This window comes from Salvelinus fontinalis, chromosome 32 (assembly GCF_029448725.1).
Source record: "Salvelinus fontinalis isolate EN_2023a chromosome 32, ASM2944872v1, whole genome shotgun sequence".
Classification (NCBI taxonomy): domain Eukaryota; kingdom Metazoa; phylum Chordata; class Actinopteri; order Salmoniformes; family Salmonidae; genus Salvelinus; species Salvelinus fontinalis.
This window is the reverse complement of record NC_074696.1, coordinates 45,403,861-45,420,314: the sequence shown is the minus strand read 5'-3', so window position 1 is coordinate 45,420,314 and position 16,454 is coordinate 45,403,861. Positions and strand designations below refer to the sequence as shown.

General features: G+C 40.8%; 1 protein-coding gene across 1 annotated transcript in view; it reads left to right on the top strand.

The window, feature by feature from the left end:
- LOC129830611 (uncharacterized) overlaps positions 1–16,454 on the top strand; it is a 248,671-nt gene that overhangs the window by 153,856 nt on the left and 78,361 nt on the right. Inside the window, exons 14-26 of the mRNA XM_055893164.1 lie at positions 1,376–1,469; positions 1,739–1,893; positions 2,649–2,976; positions 3,139–3,216; positions 3,322–3,483; positions 3,755–3,859; positions 4,387–4,482; positions 4,578–4,703; positions 4,837–4,989; positions 5,249–5,403; positions 5,725–5,851; positions 6,222–6,405; positions 9,653–9,810. Of these exons, the coding sequence (XP_055749139.1) occupies positions 1,376–1,469; positions 1,739–1,893; positions 2,649–2,976; positions 3,139–3,216; positions 3,322–3,483; positions 3,755–3,859; positions 4,387–4,482; positions 4,578–4,703; positions 4,837–4,989; positions 5,249–5,403; positions 5,725–5,851; positions 6,222–6,405; positions 9,653–9,810 (1,921 nt within the window). The remainder of the gene's footprint in view (positions 1–1,375; positions 1,470–1,738; positions 1,894–2,648; positions 2,977–3,138; positions 3,217–3,321; positions 3,484–3,754; positions 3,860–4,386; positions 4,483–4,577; positions 4,704–4,836; positions 4,990–5,248; positions 5,404–5,724; positions 5,852–6,221; positions 6,406–9,652; positions 9,811–16,454) is intronic.

Genomic DNA, 16,454 nt, shown 5'->3' with positions numbered 1-16,454 from the left:
AAGTTCTTGACATTTTCCAGATTGACTGACCTATGTCTTAAAGTATTGATGGACTGTTGTTTCTCTTTGCTTATTTGAGCTGTTCTTGCCATAATATGGACCAAATAGGGATATCTTCTGTATACCACCCCTACCTTGTCACAATACAACTGATTGGCTCAAACGCATTAAGAAGGAAAGAAATTCCACAAATTAACATTTAAAAAGGCACACCTGTTAATTGAAATGCATTCCAGGTGACTACCTCATGAAGCTGGTTGAGAGATTGCCAAGCGTGTGCAAAGCTGTCATCGAGGCAAATGCTGACTACCTTGAAGAGTCTCAAATATAAAATGTATTTTGATTTGTTTAATACTTTTTTGGTTACTACATGATTCCATATGTGTTATTTCATGGTTTTGATGTCTTCACTATTATTTTACAATGTAGAAAATAGTAAAAATAAAGAAAAACCCTTGAATGAGTAGGTGTGTCCAAACTTTTGACTGGTACTGTATGTGGCTACTGTAACTATGTGGATTATCACCAGTTTGGTGGATGTGAGTAGACATTGTGAGATAAAGATCGCTGGACAACCACATGATGATTCACTGAAAGATCCAGACAATGCTGTTGCCATTGCTAAGAGTTCAATAACGTTCAATAATGTGATTATTTACGTCATAAGTAAGTTATTATAGGACCATCCTTACCAAATCATAAGAAAGCAGGGCATATGTCGTTTTTGTTAAGGGTTGGTCCCTCATCACAAGACTTCCAGTCTTAAAGTAAGCAGTCAGGGCAGTAGTCAGGGAAGCTACTGTGGGCTGTGAGTCACGGCACAGCTAACCTCACAACACCTTATCGCATTACAACATCCTATGGACTGTCATCATATCAACTGGGGAGGACTAGCTATCAGATAATCCATCATGGCCTTTGCCAGTCAGAGCTACGGTTTAGAGTATTTACTTCGCAAGAAGAAGGAGAAGAAGGAGTGAGTGTTTTACCCTGCCTGCATAATGTTTCTGAGAAGATTGTGTAATGTTTGCTCTAATTTGCAGAAAGTATTTTTTTCTCCAGATATTTGTATTGATGCTCTTGAAATGTATTGAAATTAATGTCCATTGGATTTAAATTTATACCAACATTATTATTTTATTTAATCGTTATTTTACTAGGTTGTCCCATTGAGGTCAAAATGCGTGTTCCACAAGGGATCTGGCCAAAGGGCCACTGTTGTCTTTGAGTAAAGTATTGCCAGTCATGATTTACAGTACCATAATCTAGTTATTTCATTACCTCATTAGACAATACTCCTATACCAGTCTCAGAGCTGATTTAGGAGAGACTGTGGAACATGTGTTGACCTGATGTGTTGACCTTTGACCCTCAGGCTGGAGCGGCTGCAGAGGATTGTCAGTAAGGTCCAGATGGAGTCCGGGTTGTGTGAGGAGCAGCTCAACCAGGTTGAGGGTTTGCTACAGATGGTGAGTCTCACAACCTGCCGGGGCAGACAGTCACAGCCAATGTAGACTTTATAATGTACAATCTGTGGCCCTACAGATTTGTCACCACAAATCCATGCTGCTAGACTGAGTAGTCAATGATACAGTGAATGAATGCCCCACAGTTATGTAAGATTGGATGTGTTCGGATGTTCAAAGGCATTCTCAGGCTCATGGACTGATGTCTACTAATGCTGTATTCAAGATGGAACACATGGTGTCATAGTGTTTATACTGTATCTATGTTCTAGGATGTCCGTTTGCTGAACTCAGGAAAGCCTGCTATGCACACAGCAGAGGTAGAGACAGACCTGGACGAGGCAGAGGGCATGATCCGCTACCTCTTCAACGACGTGCAGCTGCTGAAGGACGGACGCCACCTACAAGCTGAACAGATGTACCGCAGGTCAGGACAACCACTGAGTAAAACCATTTAAGCTCCACATCAAAATAAAATCGAACTATGTGTCACAATACAACTGGTGTAGACTTTACCGTGAAATGCCTGCTTACGAGCACTTCCCAACGATGGTTACTTTTTTAATAATTGTAACACAAAATAAATAAAATAAAATACACAAGAATGGAGCTATATACAGGGAGTACCAGTACCAGATCAATGTGCAGAGGTACGAGGTATTTGAGGTAGAAATGTACTGTACATGAAGGCAGAGTAACGTGACTAGGCATCAGAATAGATAATAATAATAATAGTAAAATAAAGAACAGAGTAGCAGCCGCAAATCATGACTGTAAAAGTGTGTGAGTTTTTAATGTGTATGTGTGTGTGTGTGTGTGGGGGGGGGGGGGGTGGTATGTAGTGTATGTGATTGTGCGTGGGTTTTGCGTGGGAGTGTCAATGTAGTGTGTGTGAGTGAGTGTGTATATGGTGTGTATATAGTCTAGTGAGTTTGAGTAGGGTCAGTGCAAGATAGTCAGTACTGATAGTTCGGGTACCATTAATTGACTATTTAGCAGTCTGGCTATTCCGCAGTCTATCTACTCAGAGCATTACTGTATTATTGTGAGGCCTTGTGGGACACGCGATGAAACCTAAGCCCTTACTGTATTGTTAAACCAACTTGTTAAATCCAATTGGTTGAAATACCTGTTTTGTTGTCATTGAACGATTCAGCATTGTTTCTCCTGTTTTACCTCCAGAGTGTACCGTCTCCACGAGCGGCTGGTGAACCAGCGCAGTGAGTACAACCTGAGCCTGAAGTCCGGAGTGACTACCACCCAGATATCCATGTCCCAGATGCAGACCCTTCAGCAGGTTCCCATGAGGGTGCGTCCCGAGCTGGATGAGGTGACCCTGTGCTACATCCAGGACCTGCTGGCTTGGGTTGAGGAGAACCAGAGGTGGGTGGACCAGGGGGAATGGGGCTCGGACCTGCACACCGTGGAGTCCCGGCTGGGCAGCCACCGCGGCCTGCACCAGTCAGTGGAGGAGTTCCATGCTAAGATCAACAGAGCAAAAGCAGACGAGGTACAGTGTGAAAAACTACCTGGGATGGGATTGGAGTTAGGGGAAAATTAGACTGATTCAGTCATACCATCATTGATCCTCTTTAGTTACTGCCAAAATGGCCGCTTCTTTTTTTAGCCATGCTTCCTCTCTAATCTTTAGTCTTTTTCTATTCCCCTTCAGAGTCAGCTCTCCCCTGTCAGCAAATGTGCCTACAGAGACTACTTACCCAAGCTGGAGTTGCATTATAGCAAGCTTCTGGTAAGTTATGGACTCAAACTATTAACGTACAACTACAACTTTTCAACAATCTGCCATTTATCTAATGCGTCTTCTCCAATCTCATTGTAATTCTTTTCTCCTCAGAGTTCTTCCAAGGCTCGTCTGTGCAGCCTGGATGAGCTTCATGCCTTTGTCACTGCAGCCACCAAGGAGTTGATGTGGCTGAATGAGAAAGAGGAGGAGGAGGTTAACTATGACTGGAGCGAACGCAATACCAACATGAATGCCAAGAAAGACAACTACTCGGTATGGCTGTTCTCATCCTCACCCAACCTGGAAAGTTCAACATTAGCTAAATAGAGATAGGCATAATACAGATATTGTAGTGTAAAGTAAAAAGGTACACTGTACAGAACAGTAGTACTCCCATCTTTAATTCGATTTTGATCAGATTATGTTCAATTATTATTTTGACAATGACATGTAATTTATTATGATTAGGGGGATGCACTTTCATATCTAGTAATATCCCCCCCTAATGCCATAACACTGTCTGTTTTTTTTTGGTTTGTTTCAGGGGTTGATGAAAGAGCTGGAGCACAGAGAGAAGCGGGTCAACAGTGTCCAGGTCCAAGGAGACAAACTGCTGAAGGAGGGTCACCCTGCCAAGAAGTCTGTAGAGGTGAGAACACAATCACAAGAGTTTCTAAGTTGTTTGAATTTCCTGAACAGTATACAAACACACACATTACAGCAGGGGTCGGTAACAGGGGTCCCATGGACTAAAACCGTCCCGCGAGTGATTTGTTTTGGCACCGTAAAGTTTTTCGGATTTTCGTTTTTGGTCAAAAAAAAGAAAAAAGAATTCTGCTAAAAAAATATGTATTTAGAAAATATGTTCCCATTAATAAAATTAAGATTTGTGATTGTTTCTCAATGTAATCAAGGTATGAAATGATCATGTTATTTTCAAATGCGATCTCTTTTTGGGCTTACTTGTGGTGAATTTGCGGTGTTCAAATTGTTGTAATTATGTTCTATCTGCAAAAATCTGCAAAAATCGTCCCGCTGCTGAATCTAGTTGCCTACCCCTGCATTACAGTATATATTTAACATGGATTTGTCTTTGACTTTGTCTTTTATTTCTAAGAGCAGAGGATATGAGAATAGGTGTTTTTTTAAGCAATTTTTTTTCTCTCCTCACCAAAGGCCTTCACTAAAGCCTTGCAGACCCAGTGGAGCTGGATCCTGCAGCTTTGCTGTTGCATCGAGTCCCACCTGAAAGAGAACACCTCCTACTTCCAAGTATGCCAACTCATACATCCCCCTCAGATAGTCCAATTAAAATGCATCCTCCTATCTCTAAAACGGTTTGTGCTCCTCTTTTTCTACCCTGGTAGTTTTTCTCAGACGTGAAAGAGGCAGAGGAGAAGATGAAAAAGATGCAGGAGACTATGAAGAAGAAGTACACGTGTGACCGTAACATCACTGTCACACGACTCGAGGACTTGTTACAGGACGCAGTTGTAGGTTGACTTATTCTACGTTATTGAAGAAGTGAAGAGAAAATACAGCAACTCTGATTCAGTGACATTACTGAAGCAACAGCATCTTTCATTGTCTGTGTTGTTAAATACCCCTGTGGTGGTTCATATATAGGATGAGAAGGAGCAACTGAAAGAGTTTAAGACCCACTTGAATGGGCTGAACCGGAGGGCCAAGACCATTGTCCAGCTGAAGCCACGCAACCCTGGTACACCAGTCAAGGGTAAAGTGCCTGTCCAGGCCATCTGCGACTTCAAACAGACGGAGGTGAGGAGATATTACTGTTCATGTGACCAGCTTTCCAGTGGAGGAGCAAACACTCTCAGGCTACTACTTAGTATAAGCGTATCTTATCAGAATCTGTGGAAATGGAGTGTTTATTCAAAACATAGATTAGTGACACTTAGAAGTATAACAGCAATAGTATCTGTTGATTTTATGTATCTTATTAGTCATGCTCGAAGGCCTGTCATTAGAACTGGTCAGAACAGTACAACATGGGCGTTCATTTTGTGCCTATTTCCAGATCACGGTCCACAGAGGGGAAGAGTGTGCGCTGATGGACAACTCTCAGCCGTACAAGTGGAAAGTACAGAACCCCAAAGGCAGCGAGGCTACTGTGCCCTCCATCTGTTTCCTGGTTCCACCCACCAATAAGGACGCAGTGAGCGGTGTCTCAGGGTGAGGCAACCAATCATCTCCTTGCCTTAAAACAATTACTATAAACAAAATGGCCAAAACCTTTGATTTAGCCTTACCATTAACAACATTAGCCTGGTCCCAGATCTGTTTGTGCTCTTGTTCACTCCATTGTTGTTTGGAATGACAATTCCATAAGGAGTTGGCAATAGAGCAGATACAGAATGGCTACCAGGCTAAAATAAGATGAATAGAACTTCTGATTTAGCCCTTTGATTTAACCTTTGTCAGACCTTTAATGCCTCGTAAAGACATTTGACCCCAGCACTTGTATGGTTCACTAACCTCAAACCTCCTCCACAGTCTGAACGAAAGTCACCAGAACCTGCTGGCCCTGTGGCAGATGCTGCACGTGGACATGAAGAGCCTCATGTCCTGGCAGTACCTGATGAGAGACATCCACCTCATCAGCTTATGGAACATTACCATGGTGAGCTCAAGGTTTCACACAGGATGTGTCTCAAATGGCACCCTATTCCCTATGTAGAGCACTACGGGCCCTGGTCAAAGGTAGTGCACTACATAGGGGATAGGGTGCCATTTGGGACATACAAATATACACTTTTGGAGACAGTAGATCAGAGGATAAAGGACATATTTTTTGGCATTAGACGGTGTCTCTAGGTTGTAGAATTAAATTACGCCCTCAGAATTATTTATTGTTAGCTATACAATTCCAAAGGTTCTGGAATGGGGGGGGGGGGGGGGGGGGGGGGGTTCTGATGGAATTCAGGCAAAGAGAATATAACACTCTTCCTGACCATGCTCATCCTCCCTATCTTTCTTCCCCATCACTGCAGTTTAGGACTCTGACGGTGGAGGAGTACAGGCTAGCATTGAGGAACCTGGAGCTCCACTACCAAGACTTTCTAAGAGACAGCCAGGACTCCCAGGTCTTTGGGGCAGATGACCGAATGCAGGTGGAGAGTGGCTACCAAAAGGCCAGCCAGCACTACGAAGGACTGCTGCACTCTGTGGAGAAAGGTGAGTGTCAGACATCCGAGCATGGAGAGGGCCTGTATAGTACAAGAAGAAGCATCCAACCAAGTTTTTTTTGATGACATCAGTATTGCACTTTGTTATGCACACTTTATTGCACTCTTTGTTGCATACCTTATGAGTTGTCGTTGCATTTTCCATTCATGGACATCATGATTTCAATATTTGTTGTTAGAAATGTTTAAATTTATCACAGACTACAAATAGTGGTTAACTGTTGAATTCACATTACAGGCAATGTGGCGCCCACTGGAGGTAAGGTGTCCGTCCTGGTTGCAGTGTCAGACTGCAGTGTTGACTGGCTAAGCTTGATAGTTAAGGGATGAAAATAGTGCCGTTCTGATTCACTCCATCAACTTCCCTCAATCTAACCATCATTGATCACCATCCAAGATTCTCTAACTTCGCTGTTCATTGCGTTAGCCACCTTGTCAAATCGCATGAGTTTGCCTGTGTTGATGCATTGTGTTGTTTAATCATGTGTAATAATTCCGAATTTTTCTCCTGCATGAGCTGGCAGTTGATTGAGTTTGATTTTGAAACTATGCATTTATAACCAGAAGTTTGAGTGATTTTATGGATTTCATGTGACATACACTGAGTGTACAAAACATTAGGAACTGTGGGAAGAATTGGAGTCATCATGGGCCAGCATCCCTGTGGAATGTTTTCGACACCTTGTAGAGCCCATGCCCAAAGTTTCAAAAGCGTTCCATGTTGACTACAATGCTTCCCACAGTTGTGTCAAGTTGGCTGTTTGTCCTTTGGGGGGTGGACCATTCTTGATACACATGGGAAACCGTTGAGAGTGAAAAACCCAGCAGCGGTGCGGTTCTTGACATGCTCAAACTGGTGTGCCTGGCACCTATTACCATAACTTGTTCAAAGGCACTTCAATCTTTTGTCTTGCCTATTTACCCTCTGAATGGCACACACACACAATACATGTCTCAATTGTCTCAAGGCTTAAAAATCCTTCTTTAACCTGTCTCCTCCCTTTAATCTACACTGATTGAAGTGGATTAAAATGACATCAATAAGGGATCATAGCTTTCACCTGGATATATATAATGTTGCGCTGTTGGCGGTAGGAGCACTTGATTCAGCAGCCCTAGCGCCGAGAAGGCAAGGTGTTCCCATTTTGAATCATTACATGTGTCTGAAGGTAAAACTCCGCCTATTCGGCAGGCCCAGAGAGCAAATCACATGCACCTATAGGACTACCACTGGCCAATCAGGTAGCTCAGATAACTGTGTCTGCAGTTTCCTTGAGCCATTGACTTTAAAGAAGCCTCGAGCACACAGCAAAGTTGATACTGTGAGATTTAAAAACTTTTAAAACTGTGACTAGAGAGAGACTCAACAAATACAGCAAATAAGCTGTTGTTTTTATGATTAAGTTAGTTTAAGTTGTTATTCACCACAGTCAACATTTTGTTCAATACTATTATAAGCCATGAAATGATCAGTCTCCCTACTTCCACTCACGCTGCGATGAATAAGTAGCAAAGTGTTTCGATAAGCTTGCGTTGTTATTATTAGGAGTAATACGATGAATTGGTGAATAAGGCATAAATAATGAAGTGGAAGACTGTGTCCCCTTTTCTCAGCGGAGGGAGAGGGGAGGGACGATGAGTAGGGTGAGAGGCAGCCTCAACTCTGCTCCCTCCCCTCAGACCGACCATCAGATGCAGGCCATCAGTCCCGTAAAATAAAAAAGCTAATGATTATGCTCACTCAGCTGTGTCTCACAAGTAAAGCAACAAATTATATAAACTCAGCAAAAAAAGAAATGAAGAGCACTTTTTGCCGGTCCTGTCTGGTCCAGCAACAGTGGGTTTGTGCCCATATGCGACATCTGGTGAGGACCTGCCTTACAACAGGCCTACAAGCCCTCAGTCCAGCCTCTCTCAGCCTATTGCGGACAGTCTGAGCACTGATGGAGGGATTGTGTGTTCCTGGTGTAACTCGGGCAGTTGTTGTTGCCATCCTGTACCTGTCCCGCAGGTGTGATGTGATCCTGTGCAGGTGTTGTTACACGTGGTCTGCCACTGTGAGGATGTTCAGCTGTCCGTCCTGTCTCCCTGTAGCGCTGTCTTAGGTGTCTCACAGTACGGACATTGCAATTTATTGCCCTGGCCACATCCTGCAGTCCTCATGCCTCTTTGCAGCATGCCTAAGGCACGTTCACGCAAATGAGCAGGGACCCAGGGCATCTTTCTTTTGGTGTTTTTCAGAGTCAGTAGAAAGGTCTCTTTAGTGTCCTAAGTTTTCATAACTGTGACCTTAATTGCCTACCGTCTTTAAGCTGTTAGTGTCCACAGTGTTCCACAGGTGCATGTTCATTAATTGTTTATGGTTCATTGAACAAGCATGGGAAACAGTGTTTAAACCTTTTACAATGAAGATCTGCGAAGTTATTTGGATTTTTACGAATTATCCTGAAAAAGTTACGCTTCTTTTTTTGATGAGTTTATTACCAGTGTGATCATGGTTTGAGAAGAACAACATTGGCAGGGCAATTAAAGCATAGCCAGATATGCAGTGAAAATGTATTGTGCCTATAGCCTACTGCACAAACCTCATTACTACAGAACTGTGTTAATGGTGCACAGACTTACATTTTTGAAATCATGTTTATTAAAACAAAATTAAAGCGGTAGATCTCGGCTTGCATTTTGACTCCGGAAGTGATCTTGACTCAGAAAAGGTTGGTGACCACTGGTCTATGTCATGGAAAGAGCAGGTGTCCCTAATGTTTAGCACACTCAGTTTATAATTCGTTATAACCTGAGAAAAGAACAATAATAAATTCATGATCGAAATGACCAAGAACAAAATCTGCCTTTGTGCTATTGTACTATTACCGTGCCTGCATCCCAAATGACACCCTGTTCCCTACATAGTGCACTACTTTTGACCAGAGCCCTATGAACCCTGGTCCAAAGTAGTGCGCTATATAAGGAATACAGTTCTATTTAAGATGCAACCCATGTAAGCAGATCATTTTATGCAAAAATATGTTCTTTGTATCATTCAATATTAAGGGAATGAGGATAATAGTTTGTGGAGTGATTTCCTTTACGATTCATTGAGGTTCTTAACACTGTGTTATAGTCTAAGAGGATAATCATCGATCAGAGCACTATTTTATGATCTGGGATTCTAGTCCTCTTGAGCTGTAAATGAATCTTTTTATACACCTTTGTAATGGTTTCTCCATTCTGGTCAGGTGAGGAAGATGAATCTGAGTGCCGGAGCTACCTGACCAAGATCAAGAACCTGCGTCTGAAGCTGGAGGTCTGTGAGACTCGCACCATTACACGTCTGCGTCAGCCCGTGGACAAGAACCCGCTCATGGCTTGCGCACAGAGGACCACTGAGCAGAAGGTACTGCAGTGACGTCACCCCTAAGTGTCATTGTTTTGTTTTGTTTATTTCGATCTCCATTAGCTGTTGCACATGCAGCTGCTAGTCTTCCTGTGGTCGACACAAAAATACAGTTCCTTCAGAAAGTATTCATATATCTTGACTTATTCCATATTTTGTTGTGTTATAGTCGGAATTCAAAATAGATTAAATATGTTTTTCTCACACATCTACACCCTAGCCCATAATGACAAAGTGAAAACATGTTTTTTAGATTTGTTTGCAAATGTATTCAAAATGAAATACAGAAATATCTCATTTACATAAGTATTCACACCCTAGACTGAGCAAGATGGCGGACTGAACACAGTAGTGTAGATCACCTCAAGATCAAAACGTAATATTCAATATCGGTAAATTAGACTAAATATTAGCACTTCACAAACTGGTGGATAATAACCTTCAATCTGGATAACAACACAAAACAAATCATAAGGCTAGAGAAATGTATCGACAAATATTACCAATACAAGCAACACCCAAACATGACGGAGAGTAAAAAAGGAGAACCAATCCCGAAAGAAAACGTGACTCTTCGACTGACACAGACAATTTAAGCTTTTCACAACCGGGAATGGTAAGGGTGGGAACCGATCTGTTAAAATTGATAAATGAGAAATTGGGCATACTCGAATTAGTCAGTAAGGGTATAAAGGAGTTGAAGGCAAGGCTCAAGATGAGTGATGAAAAAGCTGTGACATTTGAGAAAGAAACAAACAAGCTAAAAGGGACAGTCAACAAGATTGAAACCAACGTTAATGAACTTAAAAAGGAAAACATCTTTCTGAGAGAAGCCTTACTTAACATACAGACTAGATCCATGATAGAACATCTGGTACCTACTGGTATCCAAGAGAAAGAAGGAGAACACCGTACACCGTTTTGGACAGAGATATGAGCGGCCAATCGTTGCCAAATTTGCTTTCTTTAAAGATAAAATAATTGTTAAAAGACTATTAATATAGTTGATTTATTTACTGTCATGATGGAATGGTCCCCAACCCTATACCCTAGACACCCAAATGAGTGACCCATACACTAAGGAGAAGTTCTTATCTGTTTTATGGGCCTACTGTAAGTAGCCTATACGCAGCCAAATCAGAAAGATGAATGTGGTCAGAGACCTACTACAGCAGCACCGCCCCCTCAAGATTCTGAGCCTGCCTGGCAGGGTTGGTCCTACAAAGCCAAAGCCCCCTGATAGGAGAGCATAATATACAAGGAAATTCTCAAAGCTGCTAATGAAAACCTTGACGACCTTGTACCTAGCCGTTTGGTGGTCCCCACCCGGGCAGTGGCAGTGCTGGCAACACTAGCTGCAGTAACCCATGGGGAGGGGGTCACACTCGGACATTCAGAGAGGGGGCATATTATTGTGGCCCTGGTGGCACAAAATCATCAACGGTCTGACTGCACAGAGATGCTTTGGAATATGGTCACAACGGGGACCAGCGTGTGGGTGTTTCAGGGGAAACACTGATCTCCATCACCTAGGACTTGACAATGGTTAATTAAATCTCAAATTTGCCAGTTTTTGCTCAATTTTCCATTCCTTCTCATACAGCTGCAACTGTATATGCATTTGTAAATCAAGTCCCTTCTTGATTTGGGCTCTGGGATGGAACAACTGTTTAGCATCTGAGTTTATGGTTGTTTGTGGGGGAAAGTGGTTGAGTGTGTGTGTGTGTGTGTGTGTGTGTGTGTGTGTGTGTGTGTGTGTGTGTGTGTGTGTGTGTGTGTGTGTGTGTGTGTGTGTGTGTGTGTGTGTGTGTGTGTGTGTGTGTGTGTGTGTGTGTGTGTGTGTGTGTGTGTGTGTGTGTCCCACAACTGTTGCTAGGGAGTAAAGATGTTAGGAACAATATAGGATGAATCACAATAATTGTTTGCTAAAATAATAATTGCTGGCCAAAATGTAATTTTTGTAATGTCAAACCTGATAAGAGGTAACAATCCTTTGCATGAACCACCTACATTATTACAAATAATAATTGTTAATTATGAAAATTAAGATAAGCAAGATTTTTTATATATATATATTTCTTAATAGATATATAATACAAATCGAGATGAGGGTGATGGAAATGCTTTTGGTGGCTGATCTGCTTCTGTTCTGTGGGTGGCACTGTCTGCTCTTTTCGAAGGATGGGTCCCGATCTTTCGGAGGCCTTGGGATCCGGGGGGACAGGGGTGGTCTGCCGGTCACTGGGATGACAACCCAACTTGGGATGGGGAGCGGTTTTAGCGGGTGGAATAGTGAGGAACAATTGGAGGTTAATTTAGTAGCAATGCAAATATCATGGTATAGCTATATGGACACTAAATCACTATGGTACATTTAATGGTGAGTTTACAAACATATATTAAAGGGAAAGGGGGATACCTAGTCAGTTGTACATCTGAATGCATTCAACTGAAATGTGTCTTCCGCATTTTACCCAACCCCTCTGAATGATAAATAGATTTGAAATGTGTACTTCATTATGGTAAATGCTGAAATAAGTATAGCTAGTTATAATTGTAATGGCTTAGCAGATAATAAGGAAAGACGGTCAGTATGTACCTGGCTAAAAGAGAAGGAATACAATATCTATTGTTTGGGTTGGAAACTCATTCAACAATTTGAGATGAAGTTGTGGAAAAAGGACTGGGGGGGTGAAATATATTTCTCCCATGGGGAACGAAATTCAAAAGGGGTGATGGTATTAATTAACAGTACTTTTGATCCAAATGTGGACATTTTCCAAACAGATCCTCAAGGTAGATGGAGGATTTTAAATATGTTATTGGAACATAAACAGATATGGCTCATGAACCTATACGCTCCAAATAATGATGACCCACGTTTCTTTGAAAAAATATATGGTAATGTATCAACCCTAGAAGGAATACAAGACTCTATTATAATGGTGGGAGATTATAATACGATTTTAAATACCTCTATGGACCGTAAAGGAAATCACACTACAAATGATCACTCTCATGCACTTAAGGAAATCATAAATGTCATGGATATATTGGAATTAGTGGATATATGGAGGCTGAAATACCCTGACCTAGTGAGATATACATGGGGGAGGCTCAATCAAGCTCGTTGTCTTGATTACTTTCTTATGTCATTTTCTCTGGCACCAAAAGTTTTAAACGTTTTGATAGGGTACAGAATGCAGTTGGACCATTAATTAACATCTATTGGATGATACCTTGTTTTTAACTAGGACAGAATCATTTATAACTGACTTTTTCCGACATAACATAGGTACATCAGATTCGCTTATTATATGGGACACTTTTAAATGTGCCTTTAGAGGCCATGCAATTCAGTACTCATCTCTAAGACAAAAGCAATTTGGGTCAAAAGAGTCCATATTACCATAGGAATTGGAAGGATAGATCGATGCAGATAGATCGCAATAAAAAACTGTACCATAGAGGCTCAGAGTAAGTTAGAGGAGAAAAAAAACAAAATTTAGGAACTTATTCAAGAAAGATCCGGTGTAATATATTACAAAAATAAATCGAACTGGATGGAATATAGGGAAAAATGCTACCAAAAGAATTTACTGAAACTTGTTATAAATGGAGTCAACAAAGAATATTTTGAAAGAGGAAGTAAAGTACTTTAAGCATATGTTTTTCTTAGTCTCCTCCATCTCCACTAATCATGTAAAATGAACAGCAGTACAGAAAGACTCATGTGAAGGCCAAATTACAGAGGAGGAACTTCTTGATGCAATTAAAGCCTTTAAGTCTGGGAACTCCAGGGCTGGATGGCATACCAGTGGAGGTATACCAAACCTTTTTTGATATACTCAGAGGACCGTTATTAGCATGTTTTATCTACTCCTATATAAATGGTAGATTATCGGACACTCAACAAGAAGGTCTAATTTCATTATTACTGAAACAGGATCGAAGTGGTAAATATAAAGATCCAGTCCATTAAAAAAAATGGAGTCCTCTTGCACTTCAGTGTTGTGATGCAAAAATTCTAGCTAAATGCTTAGCGGATATAACTAAAAAGGTATTGTCAGATATTATTCATCCTAATCAGACAGGTTTTTCACATAGACAATATATTGGAGATAATATAAGACAAGTACTGGAACAATAGGACACTATGAAACATCTGGGAAACCAGGCCTGGTTTTCATAGCCTACTTTGAAAAGGCCTTTGATAAAGTACGACTGGAGTTTATATATAAGTACCTGGAATATTTCAATTTGAGAATCTCCTATAAAGTGGGTTAAAGTTATGTATAGTAACCCTAGGTATAAAATAGTAAATAATGGCTACATCTCAGAAAGTTTTAAACTGTCAAGAGTAAAGCAAGTTTGTCAAATATCAGCATATCTATTTATTATTAATGTTAGGTGTTAAAATCAGATCCAACAATAATATGAAGGGATTAGAAATCCAGGCCTTAAAACAAAGGTGTCATTGTTCGATTGATGTTTACTTTTAAATCCACAATTAGAATCCCTCCACACCATCAGAGGATCTAGATACTTTACTCTGGATTAAAACCAAATTATGATAAATGTACTATATTACATATTGGATCACTATTTTTTTAAACTTTTACATTACCGTGTAGTTTACAAAAAAAATGGTTTCAAAATAGCGCTTGATTGTTTTTGCGACCTCACTTGAAGAAACTTTCAAAGTTCTTGAAATGTTCCGTATCCACTGACCTTCATGTCTTAAAGTAATGATGGACTGTCGTTTCTCTTTGCTTGTCACAACACAACTGATTGGCTCAAACGCATTACAGTAAGAAGGAAAGAAATTCCACAAATTATCTTAAAGCACACCTGTTAGTTGAAATGCATTCCAGGTGACTACCTGATGAAGTTGGTTGAGAGAATGCCAAGAGTGTGCAAAGCTGTCATCAAGGCAAAGGGTGGCACCTTTGAATTCTCAAATATATATTTGGATTTGTTTAACACTTTTTTGATTACTACATGATTCCATATGTGATATTTCATGGTTTTGTTGTCTTCAGTATTTTACAATGTGGAAACTAGTTTAAAAAAAAGTAAAAGTTTTTTTTTTTTGAATGAGTAGGTGTTCTAAAACTTTTGACCGGTAGTGTACAGTATATATTTACCCACCAAAAGTAAAATATACACACCTTGAGTCACTACTTTGTAGAAGAACCTTTGTTGTTGTAATGAACATGATTAGAGACAGAGCTGGTTTCAAGCACAGGGCGCAGCAGATGTTTATTGCAAAGGACCACAGGCAGGCAGAAGGTCATACACAGCGGGTCCAAAAGGGCAACAGTACAGGCAGGGAAAAGGCTAGTAACGTAGTCCGGGAGATCAGGCAATAGGTAGATAACAGGAAATCCGATAGGCTAAAGTACAGGCAGGGAATAGCAAAAGGCGTCGTTAGTGAGGCAGGCAAAAACTATCATACACGGGAGGAGTACCAGCACTCAGGAAACCCAGCACTCTGAAAGACAGTGTCACAAAACAAACAATACCTCACAGTGATTGGGTGCAAAGAACTGATCTAAATAGTGTGTGATAATGACATACTGGTGTGTGAACAGGTGATTAGAATTCAGGTGATTGGGATCTGGAGCGTGAGCTGCGTTCAGGGAATCTAGGTGTTTGAGGGTGTGAGTTGGAAACAGATGTTTTTTTTTTTTTTTTTTTTTTTCTTTAGGGGTGGATCAGCTTAAACCTCTACAGAGTACCTAACCCGGATCCGGGAGCACCCCCCACCTCCCCCACACTGATTAGCATCGCTAGCATAGCGTCACAATTAAATAGTAGCATCTAAATATCATTAAATCACAAGTCCAAGACACCCAATGAAAGACACAGATCTTGTGAATAAAACCACCATTTCAGATTTTTTAAATGTTTTACAGGGAAGACACAATATGTAAATCTATTAGCTAAACACGTTAGCAAAAGACACCATTTTCTTACTCCAACAGTTTCTTACTCCATCAGGTGCTATCACCAATTCGGCTAAACTAAGATATTGATAGCCACTAACCAACAAACAAATTCATAAGATGACAGTCTGATAACATATTTATGGTATAGCATAGTTTTTTTTTTTTAAATGTGCATTTTTCAGGTATAAATCACAGTTCTACATTGCAGCTGCAATCTGATATAGTGCTGATGCAGCTAGAACAATTACAGAGACCAACGTTATATAACTAATTACTTGTCTTAAAACATTTCAGAAAAAATACACAGCGTACAGACATTGAAAGCCCAACATCTGGTGAATCCAAACAATATTTCAGATTTTTTAAATGTTTTATAGCGAAAACAAAATGTAGCGCTAAATTAGCATAACCAGGCCAGCCAGAACCAGCTGGACGCGCCCGACCAGTTCACATGCACGACAGATATATGAAATAACATCGTAAATTGGTTCTTACTATTGCTGATCTTTCATCAGAATGTTGATCAAGGTGTCCTTAGTCCTGATGAGTCGTTCAATCCATTCACAATGGCAACTTCCCCTCTTCATTTAGCCTGGGTACTGGTCGACTGGCACGGTCCCTGTCCAAAGTTAAAAAACTCAAAGAACGGAACACGGCAAAACTCCCGAAAAAATTCTAATAATCTGATTAAAC